The 14453-nt window shown below is 48.8% G+C and overlaps 1 protein-coding gene across 1 annotated transcript in view; it reads right to left on the bottom strand.

The window, feature by feature from the left end:
- The window catches only part of LOC135574155 (neuropeptide Y receptor type 2-like), a 15520-nt gene extending 4472 nt beyond the window's left edge, over positions 1–11048 (bottom strand). The window contains exon 1 of the mRNA XM_065025053.1: positions 10559–11048. Within this exon, the coding sequence (XP_064881125.1) occupies positions 10559–10976 (418 nt within the window). The 5' untranslated portion in view covers positions 10977–11048. The remainder of the gene's footprint in view (positions 1–10558) is intronic.
- Between the last annotated feature and the right edge of the window lie 3405 nt (positions 11049–14453).

The raw sequence follows: 14453 nt of genomic DNA, 5'->3' as shown, positions 1-14453 counted from the left end.
AAAACTCTGTTTCCATGTATGATTGCTTTTGTTAATATACAGTACCAGTCAAAAGTTTGGACACACCTACTCATTCAAAGGTTTTTCTTTATTATTTTTTTTATGACTATTTTTAGAATAATGGAGAAGAAACTATGAAATAACTCATCTGGAATCATGTAGTAAAAAGTGTTGAACAGATCTAAATATATTTGAGCCCTTTACAGAGGTGTGTTTTGGGTCAATGTCCTGTTGAAAAACACATGACAAGAGACGTGCAAAGCTGTCAACAAGACAAAAGCATGGAGGTGTGTTTTGGGTCATTGTCCTGTTGAAAAACACATAGATAGACAAGAGACGTGCAAAGCTGTCAACAAGACAAAAGCCTGGAGGTGTGTTTTGGGTCAATGTCCTGTTGAAAAACACATAGATAGACAAGAGACGTGCAAAGCCGTCAACAAGACAAAAGCCTGGAGGTGTGTTTTGGGTCAATGTCCTGTTGAAAAACACATGACAAGAGACGTGCAAAGCTGTCAACAAGACAAAAGCCTGGAGGTGTGTTTTGGGTCAATGTCCTGTTGAAAAACACATGACAAGAGACGTGCAAAGCAGTCAACAAGACAAAAGCCTGGAGGTGTGTTTTGGGTCAATGTCCTGTTGAAAAACACATGACAAGAGACGTGCAAAGCCGTCAACAAGACAAAAGCCTGGAGGTGTGTTTTGGGTCATTGTCCTGTTGAAAAACACATGACAAGAGACGTGCAAAGCCGTCAACAAGACAAAAGCCTGGAGGTGTGTTTTGGGTCAATGTCCTGTTGAAAAACACATGACAAGAGACGTGCAAAGCTGTCAACAAGACAAAAGCCTGGAGGTGTTTTGGGTCAATGTCCTGTTGAAAAACACATGACAAGAGACGTGCAAAGCCGTCAACAAGACAAAAGCCTGGAGGTGTGTTTTGGGTCAATGTCCTGTTGAAAAACACATGACAAGAGACGTGCAAAGCCGTCAACAAGACAAAAGGGTGGAGGTGTGTTTTGGGTCAATGTCCTGTTGAAAAACACATGACAAGAGACGTGCAAAGCCGTCAAGAAGACAAAAGCCTGGAGGTGTGTTTTGGGTCAATGTCCTGTTGAAAAACACATGACAAGAGACGTGCAAAGCCGTCAACAAGACAAAAGCCTGGAGGTGTGTTTTGGGTCATTGTCCTGTTGAAAAACACATGACAAGAGACGTGCAAAGCCGTCAACAAGACAAAAGCCTGGAGGTGTGTTTTGGGTCAATGTCCTGTTGAAAAACACATGACAAGAGACGTGCAAAGCTGTCAACAAGACAAAAGCCTGGAGGTGTGTTTTGGGTCAATGTCCTGTTGAAAAACACATGACAAGAGACGTGCAAAGCTGTCAACAAGACAAAAGCCTGGAGGTGTGTTTTGGGTCAATGTCCTGTTGAAAAACACATGACAAGAGACGTGCAAAGCCGTCAACAAGACAAAAGGGTGGAGGTGTGTTTTGGGTCAATGTCCTGTTGAAAAACACATGACAAGAGACGTGCAAAGCCGTCAACAAGACAAAAGGGTGGAGGTGTGTTTTGGGTCAATGTCCTGTTGAAAAACACATGACAAGAGACGTGCAAAGCCGTCAACAAGACAAAAGGGTGGAGGTGTGTTTTGGGTCAATGTCCTGTTGAAAAACACATGACAAGAGACGTGCAAAGCCGTCAACAAGACAAAAGGGTGGAGGTGTGTTTTGGGTCAATGTCCTGTTGAAAAACACATGACAAGAGACGTGCAAAGCTGTCAACAAGACAAAAGCCTGGAGGTGTGTTTTGGGTCATTGTCCTGTTGAAAAACACTTGACAAGAGACGTGCAAAGCCGTCAACAAGACAAAAGCCTGGAGGTGTGTTTTGGGTCAATGTCCTGTTGAAAAACACATGACAAGAGACGTGCAAAGCCGTCAACAAGACAAAAGGGTGGAGGTGTGTTTTGGGTCAATGTCCTGTTGAAAAACACATGACAAGAGACGTGCAAAGCCGTCAAGAAGACAAAAGCCTGGAGGTGTGTTTTGGGTCAATGTCCTGTTGAAAAACACATGACAAGAGACGTGCAAAGCCGTCAACAAGACAAAAGCCTGGAGGTGTGTTTTGGGTCATTGTCCTGTTGAAAAACACATGACAAGAGACGTGCAAAGCCGTCAACAAGACAAAAGGGTGGAGGTGTGTTTTGGGTCAATGTCCTGTTGAAAAACACATGACAAGAGACGTGCAAAGCCGTCAACAAGACAAAAGGGTGGAGGTGTGTTTGGGTCAATGTCCTGTTGAAAAACACATGACAAGAGACGTGCAAAGCCGTCAACAAGACAAAAGGGTGGAGGTGTGTTTTGGGTCAATGTCCTGTTGAAAACACATGACAAGAGACGTGCAAAGCCGTCAACAAGACAAAAGGGTGGAGGTGTGTTTTGGGTCAATGTCCTGTTGAAAAACACATGACAAGAGACGTAACAAGACAAAAGCCTGGAGGTGTGTTTTGGGTCATTGTCCTGTTGAAAAACACTTGACGAGACGTGCAAAGCCGTCAACAAGACAAAAGCCTGGAGGTGTGTTTTGGGTCATTGTCCTGTTGAAAAACACATGACAAGAGACGTGCAAAGCTGTCAACAAGACAAAAGCCTGGAGGTGTGTTTTGGGTCAATGTCCTGTTGAAAAACACATGACAAGAGACGTGCAAAGCGGTCAACAAGACAAAAGCCTGGAGGTGTGTTTTGGGTCAATGTCCTGTTGAAAAACACATGACAAGAGACGTGCAAAGCCGTCAACAAGACAAAAAGGTGGAGGTGTGTTTTGGGTCATTGTCCTGTTGAAAAACACATGACAAGAGACGTGCAAAGCGGTCAACAAGACAAAAGCCTGGAGGTGTGTTTTGGGTCAATGTCCTGTTGAAAAACACATGACAAGAGACGTGCAAAGCCGTCAACAAGACAAAAGCCTGGAGGTGTGTTTTGGGTCATTGTCCTGTTGAAAAACACATGACAAGAGACGTGCAAAGCCGTCAACAAGACAAAAGGGTGGAGGTGTGTTTGGGTCAATGTCCTGTTGAAAAACACATGACAAGAGACGTAAAGAACAAGACAAAGCCTGGAGGTGTGTTTTGGGTCAATGTCCTGTTGAAAAACACATGACAAGAGACGTGCAAAGACAAACAAAAGCCTGGAGGTGTGTTTTGGGTCATTGTCCTGTTGAAAAACACATGACAAGAGACGTGCAAAGCGGTCAACAAGACAAAAGCCTGGAGGTGTGTTTTGGGTCAATGTCCTGTTGAAAAACACATGACAAGAGACGTGCAAAGCCGTCAACAAGACAAAAGCCTGGAGGTGTGTTTTGGGTCATTGTCCTGTTGAAAAACACATGACAAGAGACGTGCAAAGCCGTCAACAAGACAAAAGGGTGGAGGTGTGTTTTGGGTCAATGTCCTGTTGAAAAACACATGACAAGAGACGTGCAAAGCCGTCAACAAGACAAAAGGGTGGAGGTGTGTTTTGGGTCAATGTCCTGTTGAAAAACACATGACAAGAGACGTGCAAAGCCGTCAACAAGACAAAAGGGTGGAGGTGTGTTTTGGGTCAATGTCCTGTTGAAAAACACATGACAAGAGACGTGCAAAGCCGTCAACAAGACAAAAGGGTGGAGGTGTGTTTTGGGTCAATGTCCTGTTGAAAAACACATGACAAGAGACGTGCAAAGCTGTCAACAAGACAAAAGCCTGGAGGTGTGTTTTGGGTCATTGTCCTGTTGAAAAACACTTGACAAGAGACGTGCAAAGCCGTCAACAAGACAAAAGCCTGGAGGTGTGTTTTGGGTCAATGTCCTGTTGAAAAACACATGACAAGAGACGTGCAAAGCCGTCAACAAGACAAAAGGGTGGAGGTGTGTTTTGGGTCAATGTCCTGTTGAAAAACACATGACAAGAGACGCAAAGCCGCCAAGAAGACAAAAGCCTGGAGGTGTGTTTTGGGTCAATGTCCTGTTGAAAAACACATGACAAGAGACGTGCAAAGCCGTCAACAAGACAAAAGCCTGGAGGTGTGTTTTGGGTCATTGTCCTGTTGAAAAACACATGACAAGAGACGTGCAAAGCCGTCAACAAGACAAAAGCCTGGAGGTGTGTTTTGGGTCAAAAAACACATGACAAGAGACGTGCAAAGCTGTCAACAAGACAAAAGCCTGGAGGTGTTTTTTGGGTCAATGTCCTGTTGAAAAACACATGACAAGAGACGTGCAAAGCTGTCAACAAGACAAAAGCCTGGAGGTGTGTTTTGGGTCAATGTCCTGTTGAAAAACACATGACAAGAGACGTGCAAAGCCGTCAACAAGACAAAAGGGTGGAGGTGTGTTTTGGGTCAATGTCCTGTTGAAAACACATGACAAGAGACAAAAGGGTGGAGGTGTGTTTTGGGTCAATGTCCTGTTGAAAAACACATGACAAGAGACGTGCAAAGCCGTCAACAAGACAAAAGGGTGGAGGTGTGTTTGGGTCAATGTCCTGTTGAAAAACACATGACAAGAGACGTGCAAAGCCGTCAACAAGACAAAAGGGTGGAGGTGTGTTTTGGGTCAATGTCCTGTTGAAAAACACATGACAAGAGACGTGCAAAGCTGTCAACAAGACAAAAGCCTGGAGGTGTGTTTTGGGTCATTGTCCTGTTGAAAAACACTTGACAAGAGACGTGCAAAGCCGTCAACAAGACAAAAGCCTGGAGGTGTGTTTTGGGTCAATGTCCTGTTGAAAAACACATGACAAGAGACGTGCAAAGCCGTCAACAAGACAAAAGGGTGGAGGTGTGTTTTGGGTCAATGTCCTGTTGAAAAACACATGACAAGAGACGTGCAAAGCCGTCAAGAAGACAAAAGCCTGGAGGTGTGTTTTGGGTCAATGTCCTGTTGAAAAACACATGACAAGAGACGTGCAAAGCCGTCAACAAGACAAAAGCCTGGAGGTGTGTTTTGGGTCATTGTCCTGTTGAAAAACACATGACAAGAGACGTGCAAAGCCGTCAACAAGACAAAAGGGTGGAGGTGTGTTTTGGGTCAATGTCCTGTTGAAAAACACATGACAAGAGACGTGCAAAGCCGTCAACAAGACAAAAGGGTGGAGGTGTGTTTTGGGTCAATGTCCTGTTGAAAAACACATGACAAGAGACGTGCAAAGCCGTCAACAAGACAAAAGGGTGGAGGTGTGTTTTGGGTCAATGTCCTGTTGAAAAACACATGACAAGAGACGTGCAAAGCCGTCAACAAGACAAAAGGGTGGAGGTGTGTTTTGGGTCAATGTCCTGTTGAAAAACACATGACAAGAGACGTGCAAAGCCGTCAACAAGACAAAAGCCTGGAGGTGTGTTTTGGGTCATTGTCCTGTTGAAAAACACTTGACGAGACGTGCAAAGCCGTCAACAAGACAAAAGCCTGGAGGTGTGTTTTGGGTCATTGTCCTGTTGAAAAACACATGACAAGAGACGTGCAAAGCTGTCAACAAGACAAAAGCCTGGAGGTGTGTTTTGGGTCAATGTCCTGTTGAAAAACACATGACAAGAGACGTGCAAAGCAGGTGTGTTTTGGGTCAATGTCCTGTTGAAAAACACATGACAAGAGAAAGCAAACAAGACAAAAAACACATGACAAGGACGTGCGAGACAAAAGTGGAGGTGTTTTTGGGTCAATGTCCTGTTGAAAAACACATGACAAGAGACGTGCAAAGCGGTCAACAAGACAAAAGCCTGGAGGTGTGTTTTGGGTCAATGTCCTGTTGAAAAACACATGACAAGAGACGTGCAAAGCCGTCAACAAGACAAAAGGGTGGAGGTGTGTTTTGGGTCAATGTCCTGTTGAAAAACACATGACAAGAGACGTGCAAAGCCGTCAACAAGACAAAAGGGTGGAGGTGTGTTTTGGGTCAATGTCCTGTTGAAAAACACACAAGAGACGTGCAAAGACAACAAGACAAAAGCCTGGAGGTGTGTTTTTGGGTCAATGTCCTGTTGAAAAACACATGACAAGAGACGTGCAAAGCTGTCAACAAGACAAAAGCCTGGAGGTGTGTTTTGGGTCATTGTCCTGTTGAAAAACACTTGACGAGACGTGCAAAGCCGTCAACAAGACAAAAGCCTGGAGGTGTGTTTTGGGTCATTGTCCTGTTGAAAAACACATGACAAGAGACGTGCAAAGCTGTCAACAAGACAAAAGCCTGGAGGTGTGTTTTGGGTCAATGTCCTGTTGAAAAACACATGACAAGAGACGTGCAAAGCCGTCAACAAGACAAAAGCCTGGAGGTGTGTTTTGGGTCATTGTCCTGTTGAAAAACACATGACAAGAGACGTGCAAAGCGGTCAACAAGACAAAAGCCTGGAGGTGTGTTTTGGGTCAATGTCCTGTTGAAAAACACATGACAAGAGACGTGCAAAGCCGTCAACAAGACAAAAGCCTGGAGGTGTGTTTTGGGTCATTGTCCTGTTGAAAAACACATGACAAGAGACGTGCAAAGCGGTCAACAAGACAAAAGCCTGGAGGTGTGTTTTGGGTCATTGTCCTGTTGAAAAACACATGACAAGAGACGTGCAAAGCCGTCAACAAGACAAAAGGGCTACATTGAAGAATCCTCCAATATAAAAATACATATATTTTGATTTGTTGAACACTTTTTTGGTTACTACATGATTCCATATTGTGTTATTTCATAGTTTTGATGTTTTCACTATTTTTCTTATTCTACAATGTAGAAAATAAAGGAAAAAAAAAAAAAAAAAAAAAATTAAGAAATTTAGTAGGTTTGTCTAAACGTTTCACTGGGACTGTACATAAATACTATTTTTGTTATTTTATGTAATACTGCATATCCTGTACATTGCTTTGACAACAATTCTTAACATAGACCAGAGGAGTGAGAAGTGAGAGAAATGAACAGTGACATAAGAGACAAGAGAGATGTGTTCGACACCTTTAACTAACCACGACAGAGACTGGGGTTAGACACAAGGTTAGCCTCAGCACATGACATGACAGTGACAGAAACAAGACGTGAAAAGTCATCTGATTTATTAAGGCCAATAGGCTTTTGGGTGAGGTCAAGGAGCCGACCAGCCGGGTTGACAAGCGATGGATGGACATCGCCTATGCTGTCGGATCTGACAACTGTAATTTGGCCTAAACTGGAGCGCGGCACTAAAACCGCAGGAGACTGACTGATATCATATGAAACTGGTGACTTTTCTACAAAAACACCTTTCATTGTTCTTTGGTAATGAACATGTTTAAACTTGTCTTCACTATTCAACACTCTTTGTTATTTGGTACTGAACATCTGTTATCGGTTTCACCTGTCTTTGTGCTTGTCTCCACCCCCCCTCCAGGTGTCTTCACCCCCCACCAGGTGTCTCCACGCCCACCAGGTGTCTCCACCCCCACCAGGTGTCTCCACGCCCCACCAGGTGTCTCCACCCCCTCCAGGTGTCTCCACCCCCTCCAGGTGTCTCCCCCCCTCCAGGTGTCTCCACCTCCTTCCAGGTGTCTCCACCCCTCCAGGTGTCTCCACGCCCCTCCAGGTGTCTCCACCCCCTCCAGGTGTCTCCACCCCCCTCCAGGTATCTCCACCCCCATCCACCCCTCCAGGTGTCTCCACCCCCCTCCAGGTGTCCCCACTCCTCCAGGTGTCTCCACCCCACTCCAGGTGTCCCCATTCCCTCCAGGTGTCTCCACTCCCCTCCAGATGTCCCCACTCCCCTCCAGGTGTCCCCACCCCCCTCCAGGTATCCCCACCCCCCTCCAGGTCCAGGTGTCTCCACCCCCTCCAGGTGTCTCCACCCCCTCCAGGTGTCCCCACCCCCTCCAGGTGTCTCCACTCCTCCAGGTGTCTCCACTCCCCACCAGGTGTCTCCACGCCCCACCAGGTGTCTCCACCCCCTCCAGGTGTCTCCACCCTCCTTCCAGGTGTCTCCACCCCCTCCAGGTGTCTCCACCCCTCCACCCCCCTCCAGGTGTCTCCACCCCCCCCTCCAGGTGTCTCCACCCCCTCCACCCCTCCAGGTGTCTCCACGCCCCACCAGGTGTCTCCACCCCCTCCAGGTGTCTCCACCAGGTGTCCCCACGCCCCACCAGGTGTCTCCACCCCCTCCAGGTGTCTCCACCCTCCTTCCAGGTGTCTCCACCCCCTCCAGGTGTCTCCACCCCCTCCAGGTGTCTCCACCCAGGTGTCTCCACCCCTCCAGGTGTCTCCACCCCCTCCAGGTGTCTCCACCCCTCCACCCCTCCAGGTGTCTCCACCCCTCCAGGTGTCTCCACCCTCCAGGTGTCCCCACTCCCCTCCAGGTGTCTCCACGCCCCACCAGGTGTCTCCACCCCCTCCAGGTGTCTCCACCCCCTCCAGGTGTCTCCACCCTCCTTCCAGGTGTCTCCACCCCCTCCAGGTGTCTCCACGCCCCTCCAGGTGTCTCCACCCCTCCAGGTGTCTCCACCCCCTCCAGGTATCTCCACCCCATCCACCCCTCCAGGTGTCTCCACCCCCCCAGGTGTCTCCACCCCTCCAGGTGTCCCCACTCCTCCAGGTGTCTCCACCCCCTCCAGGTGTCTCCACTCCCCTCCAGGTGTCTCCACCCCCTCCAGGTGTCTCCACTCCCTCCAGGTGTCTCCACCCCCTCCAGGTGTCCCCACTCCTCCAGGTGTCCCCATTCCCTCCAGGTGTCTCCACTCCCCTCCAGATGTCCCCACTCCCCTCCAGGTGTCCCCACCCCCTCCAGGTGTCTCCACCCCCTCCAGGTGTCCCCACCCCCTCCAGGTGTCTCCACCCCCTCCAGGTGTCTCCACCCCCTCCAGGTGTCTCCTCCCCTCCAGGTGTCTCCACTCCCTCCAGGTGTCTCCACCCCCTCCAGGTGTCCCCACTCCCCTCCAGGTGTCTCCTCCCCTCCAGGTGTCTCCACTCCCCTCCAGGTGTCTCCACCCCTCCAGGTGTCCCCATTCCCTCCAGGTGTCTCCACTCCCCTCAAGATGTCCCCACTCCCCTCCAGGTGTCCCCACCCCCCTCCAGGTGTCTCCACCCTCCAGGTGTCCCCACCCCCTCCAGGTGTCTCCACCCCCCTCCAGGTGTCTCCACTCCCCTCCAGGTGTCCCCACTCCCCTCCAGGTGTCTCCATTCCCCTCCAGGTGTCTCCACTCCCCTCCAGGTGTCCCCTGTCTTTCTCCAGTTCCTGCTTTCAAGTTTTCCCGGTTTTGACAATTCTGTCTGCCCTGACACTGAGCCTGAGCCTGCTCTGAGCCTGAGCCTGAGCCTGAGCCTGAGCCTGCCCTGACCCTGAGCCTGCCCTGACCCTGAGCCTGACACTGCCCTGACCCTGACCTGAACCTGTCCCTGAGCCTGCCCTGACCCTGACCCTGAGCCTGCCCTGACCCTGACCCTGACCCTGACCCTGAGCCTGCCCTGACCCTGACCCTGACCCTGAGCCTGCCTACAGTTCTGTACCTTTCGGACTCTGCTATGGATTACGGGCCTCTGCTTGCCTGCCCCCCCCCCCCCCCCAGTTTTGTTATAAACTTTAGTTACTTCGAAACTGTCTACATCTAGGTCTTCCTCTGAGCTTTGACAATGTCTAACCTTGCCAAGAGTCTTCACTGTTCAACACTCAAATGTATTTCCTGTTGGCTCAGTGGTAGTGTGACATCTTTGGGAGATGTCACACACACACACACACACACACACACACACACACACACACACACACACACACACACACACACACACACACACACACACACACAGCCCTCAGACCCAATGTCACACGAACACGAAGCTAAGCACGGGAATACCCTCAGACCCAATGACACAGGGAATAGGATGAACACACACACACACACACACACACACACACACACACACACACACACACACACACACACACACACTCACATGTACACAAACACACACGTGCAAATACATGTTTGTTTTACTGTACTTGTGGGGACCAAACAAATGAAATCCTATTTTCCTTAACCCCTAAAACGAACCCTTAACCAAACTCGAATTCTGAGCCTAATGTAGCCCTTTTCCTTGTGGGGACTTGAGGCAAAATGTCCTTGTTTTATTATCCTTGTGAGGACTTCTGGTCCCCACAAGAATAGTAAATCCAAACACATACACACACACACACACACACACTTCACTAACCCCAATTTCTCAGAAACGTAAAAATATTACATGCCAGAACATCTGAGTCATCACTCAAACTAACCTAGGGGCATCGGAAAAAAAAAAACACACACACACACACACACACACACACACACACACACACACACACACACACACACACACACACACACACACACACACACACACACACACACACATACAACACACAACACACACTGAGAATGAGGTCCTGCTTATTTTGTCTCTTTCTGAAAGTAGCTCTCGAGAAAGAGAGTTAGGAAGACAGACAGACAGACAGACAGACAGACAGACAGACAGACAGACAGACAGACAGACAGACAGACAGACAGACAGACAGACAGACAGACAGACCATCTATATAAAAAGCTACCTACCGACAGCGAGGTTAGCTATGAAGAAGTTAGTCACCGTCCTCAGCGTCTTGAAGCGATACACCACGTATATGACCAGAGAGTTCCCCACTACTCCAAGTAGTATAATGGTACTGTAGGCCAGGATTAAAACCACCTGGACCCCTACTAGCTTAGTACTGTCTCCCAGTCCTGCCAGAGAGCTGTCCCCATACCCCCCCACCCCGGGACCGTAACCCCCCAAGTCTCCCAAATCCAGGAGGGGGGTGTCTGCGTAGAGGGGCGGGAGGGGCGGGAGGGGCGACGAATCTTCCGTGGTGGGGTCGTCAATGCCGGGGTCGTAGTCACGGTAACCGAGGTAAAGGTCGTTGCCGTGGGGACCGGCGTCGGAAAAGAGAAGGGATGCATCTTGGGAGATGTTGGCTGGAGAGAGGTAATCCATTTTTCCGGCTACTAGTCACATGTCCTTCCCCCTGTCCGTCCGAGGCACACACACGGAAATGTGTAGAGAGAGAGAGGCTCTGCAAAAGGAAGATGAGAAAGGCAAAGTGGAAATGAGTGTTCAAATTCCATGTGACTGACAGGCACGCACACACACACACGCACGCGCACACACACACACACACACACACACACACACACACACACACACACACACACACACACACGTGTAACATGTTGTAGCAGAGACAGTCATTGTGGCTGGGTGGTCACACGTTGACCTCAAGGTTTTACTGCTAACCTACAAAGCATTACATGGGCTTGCTCCTACCTATCTCTCTGATTTGGTCCTGCCGTACATACCTACACGTACGCTACGGTCACAAGACGCAGGCCTCCTAATTGTCCCTAGAATTTCTAAGCAAACAGCTGGAGGCAGGGCTTTCTCCTATAGAGCTCCATTTTTATGGAATGGTCTGTCTACCCATGTGAGAGATGGAGACTCGGTCGTGACCTTTAAGTCTTCATTGAAGACTCATCTCTTCAGTGGGTCATATGATTGAGTGTAGTCTGGCCCAGGAGTGTGAAGTTGACAGAAAGGCACTGGAGCGATGAACTGCCCTTGCTGTCTCTGCCTGGCCGGTTCCCCTCTTTCCACTGGGATTCTTTGCCTCTAACCCTATTACAGGGGCCGAGTCACTGGCTTACTGGTGCTCTTTCATGCCATCCCTAGGAGGGGTGCGTCACTTGAGTGGGTTGAGTCACTGACGTGATCTTCCTGTCTGGGTTGGCGCCCCACCCTTGGGTTTATGCCGTGAGGGAGATCTTTGTGGGCTATACTCGGCCTTGTCTCAGGATGTTAAGTTGTTGGTTGGAGATATCCTTCTAGTGGTGTGGGGGCTGTGCTTTGGCAAAATGGGTGGGGTTATATCCTTCCTGTTTGGCCCTGTCCGGGGGTGTCCTCGGATGGGGCCATAGTGTCTCCTGACCCCTCCTGTCTCAGACTCCAGTATTTATGTTGCCTGTGTGAATTTAAGTATGCTCTCTCTAATACTTTCTCTCTCTTTCTCTCTTTCTTTCTTACTTTCTCTCTCTCTCCCAGAGGACCTGAGCCCTGACTCCCTGGCTTGATGACTCCTTGCTGTCCCCAGTCCAACAGGCCATCTTGGCCATGTTCTGTTATAATCTCCACCCGGCACAGCCAGAAGATGACTAGCCAACCCTCATAGCCTGGTTCCTCTCTAGGTTTCTTCCTAGGTTTTGGCCTTTCTAGGGAGTTTTTCCTAGCCACCGTGCTTCTACACCTGCATTGCTTGCTGTTTGGGGTTTTAGGCTGGGTTTCTGTACAGCACTTTGAGATATCAGCTGATGTAAGATGGGATTTATAAATACAATTGATTGAAATTTGATTGTAACAGACAGTGACTGTGGCTGGGTGGTAATATGTTGAGACAGTCACTGTGGCTGGGTGGTAATATGTTGAGACAGTCACTGTGGTTGGGTGGTAATATGTTGAGACAGTCACTGTGGTTGGTTGGTAATATGTTGAGACAGTCACTGTGGCTGGGTGGTAATATGTTGAGACAGTCACTGTGGTTGGGTGGTAACATGTAGAGACAGTCACTGTGGTTGGGTGGTAACATGTTGAGACAGTCACTGTGGCTGGGTGGTAACATGTAGAGACAGTCACTGTGGTTGGGTGGTAATATGTAGAGACAGTCACTGTGGTTGGGTGGTAATATGTAGAGACAGTCACTGTGGTTGGGTGGTAATATGTTGAGAAAGTCACTGTATTTTTATTTATTTTAACTTTATTAATGGTTATTTAACCAGCAAGTCAGTTAAGAACTAATTCTTATTTTCAATGAAGGAACAGTGGGTTAACTGCCTTGTTCAGGGGCAGAACGACAGATTTGTACCTTGCTTCGGTTACTAGTCCAACACTCCAACCACTGGGATAATATGTTAACGTCACTCTAACCCCTGGGTCTAACCCCTACACTTAACCACTACACTGTAACCCCTGGGTCTAACCACTGTCTAACCACTACACTGTAACCACTGGGATGGCTACCACCACCTAGACACTCACTGTGGTTGGGTGGTAACCCCTATGTCTAACCCCTCACTCTAACCACTGGGTGGTAATACTCTAACCACTGGGATACGCTACACCCCTCACTGTGGCCACTGGGATACACTACAGTCACCCCTGGTACCACTGTAACCACTACACTGTAACCACTGGGATTGGTACCACCACTACACTCTAACCACTACACTGTGGTTGGGATGGTAACCCCTACACTTAACCACTAGTCACTGTACCACTTTTACATTTTAACCACTGGGATACGCTACCAGTTAAGACTAATTCTTATTTTCCAATGACACTCTAACCACTACAGTCAACCACTGGGATACGCTACCACCCCTACACTCTAACCACTGGGATACACTCTAACCACTACACTCTAACCACTGGGATACGCTACCACCCCTACACTCTAACCACTACACTCTAACCACTACACTCTAACCACTGGGACACTTTAACCACTGGGATACGCTACCACCCCTACACTCTAACCACTGGGATACACTACTCACCACTACACTCTAACCACTGGGATACGCTACCACCCCTACACTCTAACCACTACACTCTAACCACTGGGACACGCTACCACCTCTAACCACTACCGCCACTACACTCTAACCACTGGGATACGCTACCACCCCTACACTCTAACCACTACACTCTAACCACTGGGATACGCTACCAACCCCTACACTCTAACCACTACACTCTAACCACTGGGATACGCTACCACCCCTACACTCTAACCACTACACTCTCCACTGGGATACGCTACCACCCCTACACTCTAACCACTGGGATACGCTACCACCTAACCACTAACCACCTAACCTAACCACTACACTCTAACCACTGGGATACGCTGCCGCCCTAACCACACACTCTAACCACTGGGATACGCTACTACCCCTACACTCTAACCACTACACTCTAACCACTACACTCTAACCACTGGGATACGCTACCACACTCCTACACTCTAACCACTGGGATACGCTACCACCACTACACTCTAACCACTGGGATACTCTAACCCACTACACTCTAACCACTGGGATACTCTAACCACTGGGATACCCCTACACTCTAACCACTACACTCTAACCACTGGGATACGCTAACCCCTACACTCTAACCACTACACTCTAACCACTACACTCTAACCACTGGGATACTCTAACCCCTACACTCTAACCACTACACTCTAACCACTGGGATACGCTGCCACCCCTAACTCTAACCACTGGGATACGCTGCCACCCCTACACTCTAACCACCACCCCTACACTCTAACCACTGGGATACGCTAACCCCTACACTCTAACCACTGGGACTCTAACCACTACACCAACCCTACACTCTAACCACTGGGATACG

This window comes from Oncorhynchus nerka, linkage group LG12 (assembly GCF_034236695.1).
Source record: "Oncorhynchus nerka isolate Pitt River linkage group LG12, Oner_Uvic_2.0, whole genome shotgun sequence".
Classification (NCBI taxonomy): Eukaryota; Metazoa; Chordata; class Actinopteri; order Salmoniformes; family Salmonidae; genus Oncorhynchus; species Oncorhynchus nerka.
This window is presented reverse-complemented; position numbering and strand designations above follow the sequence as displayed.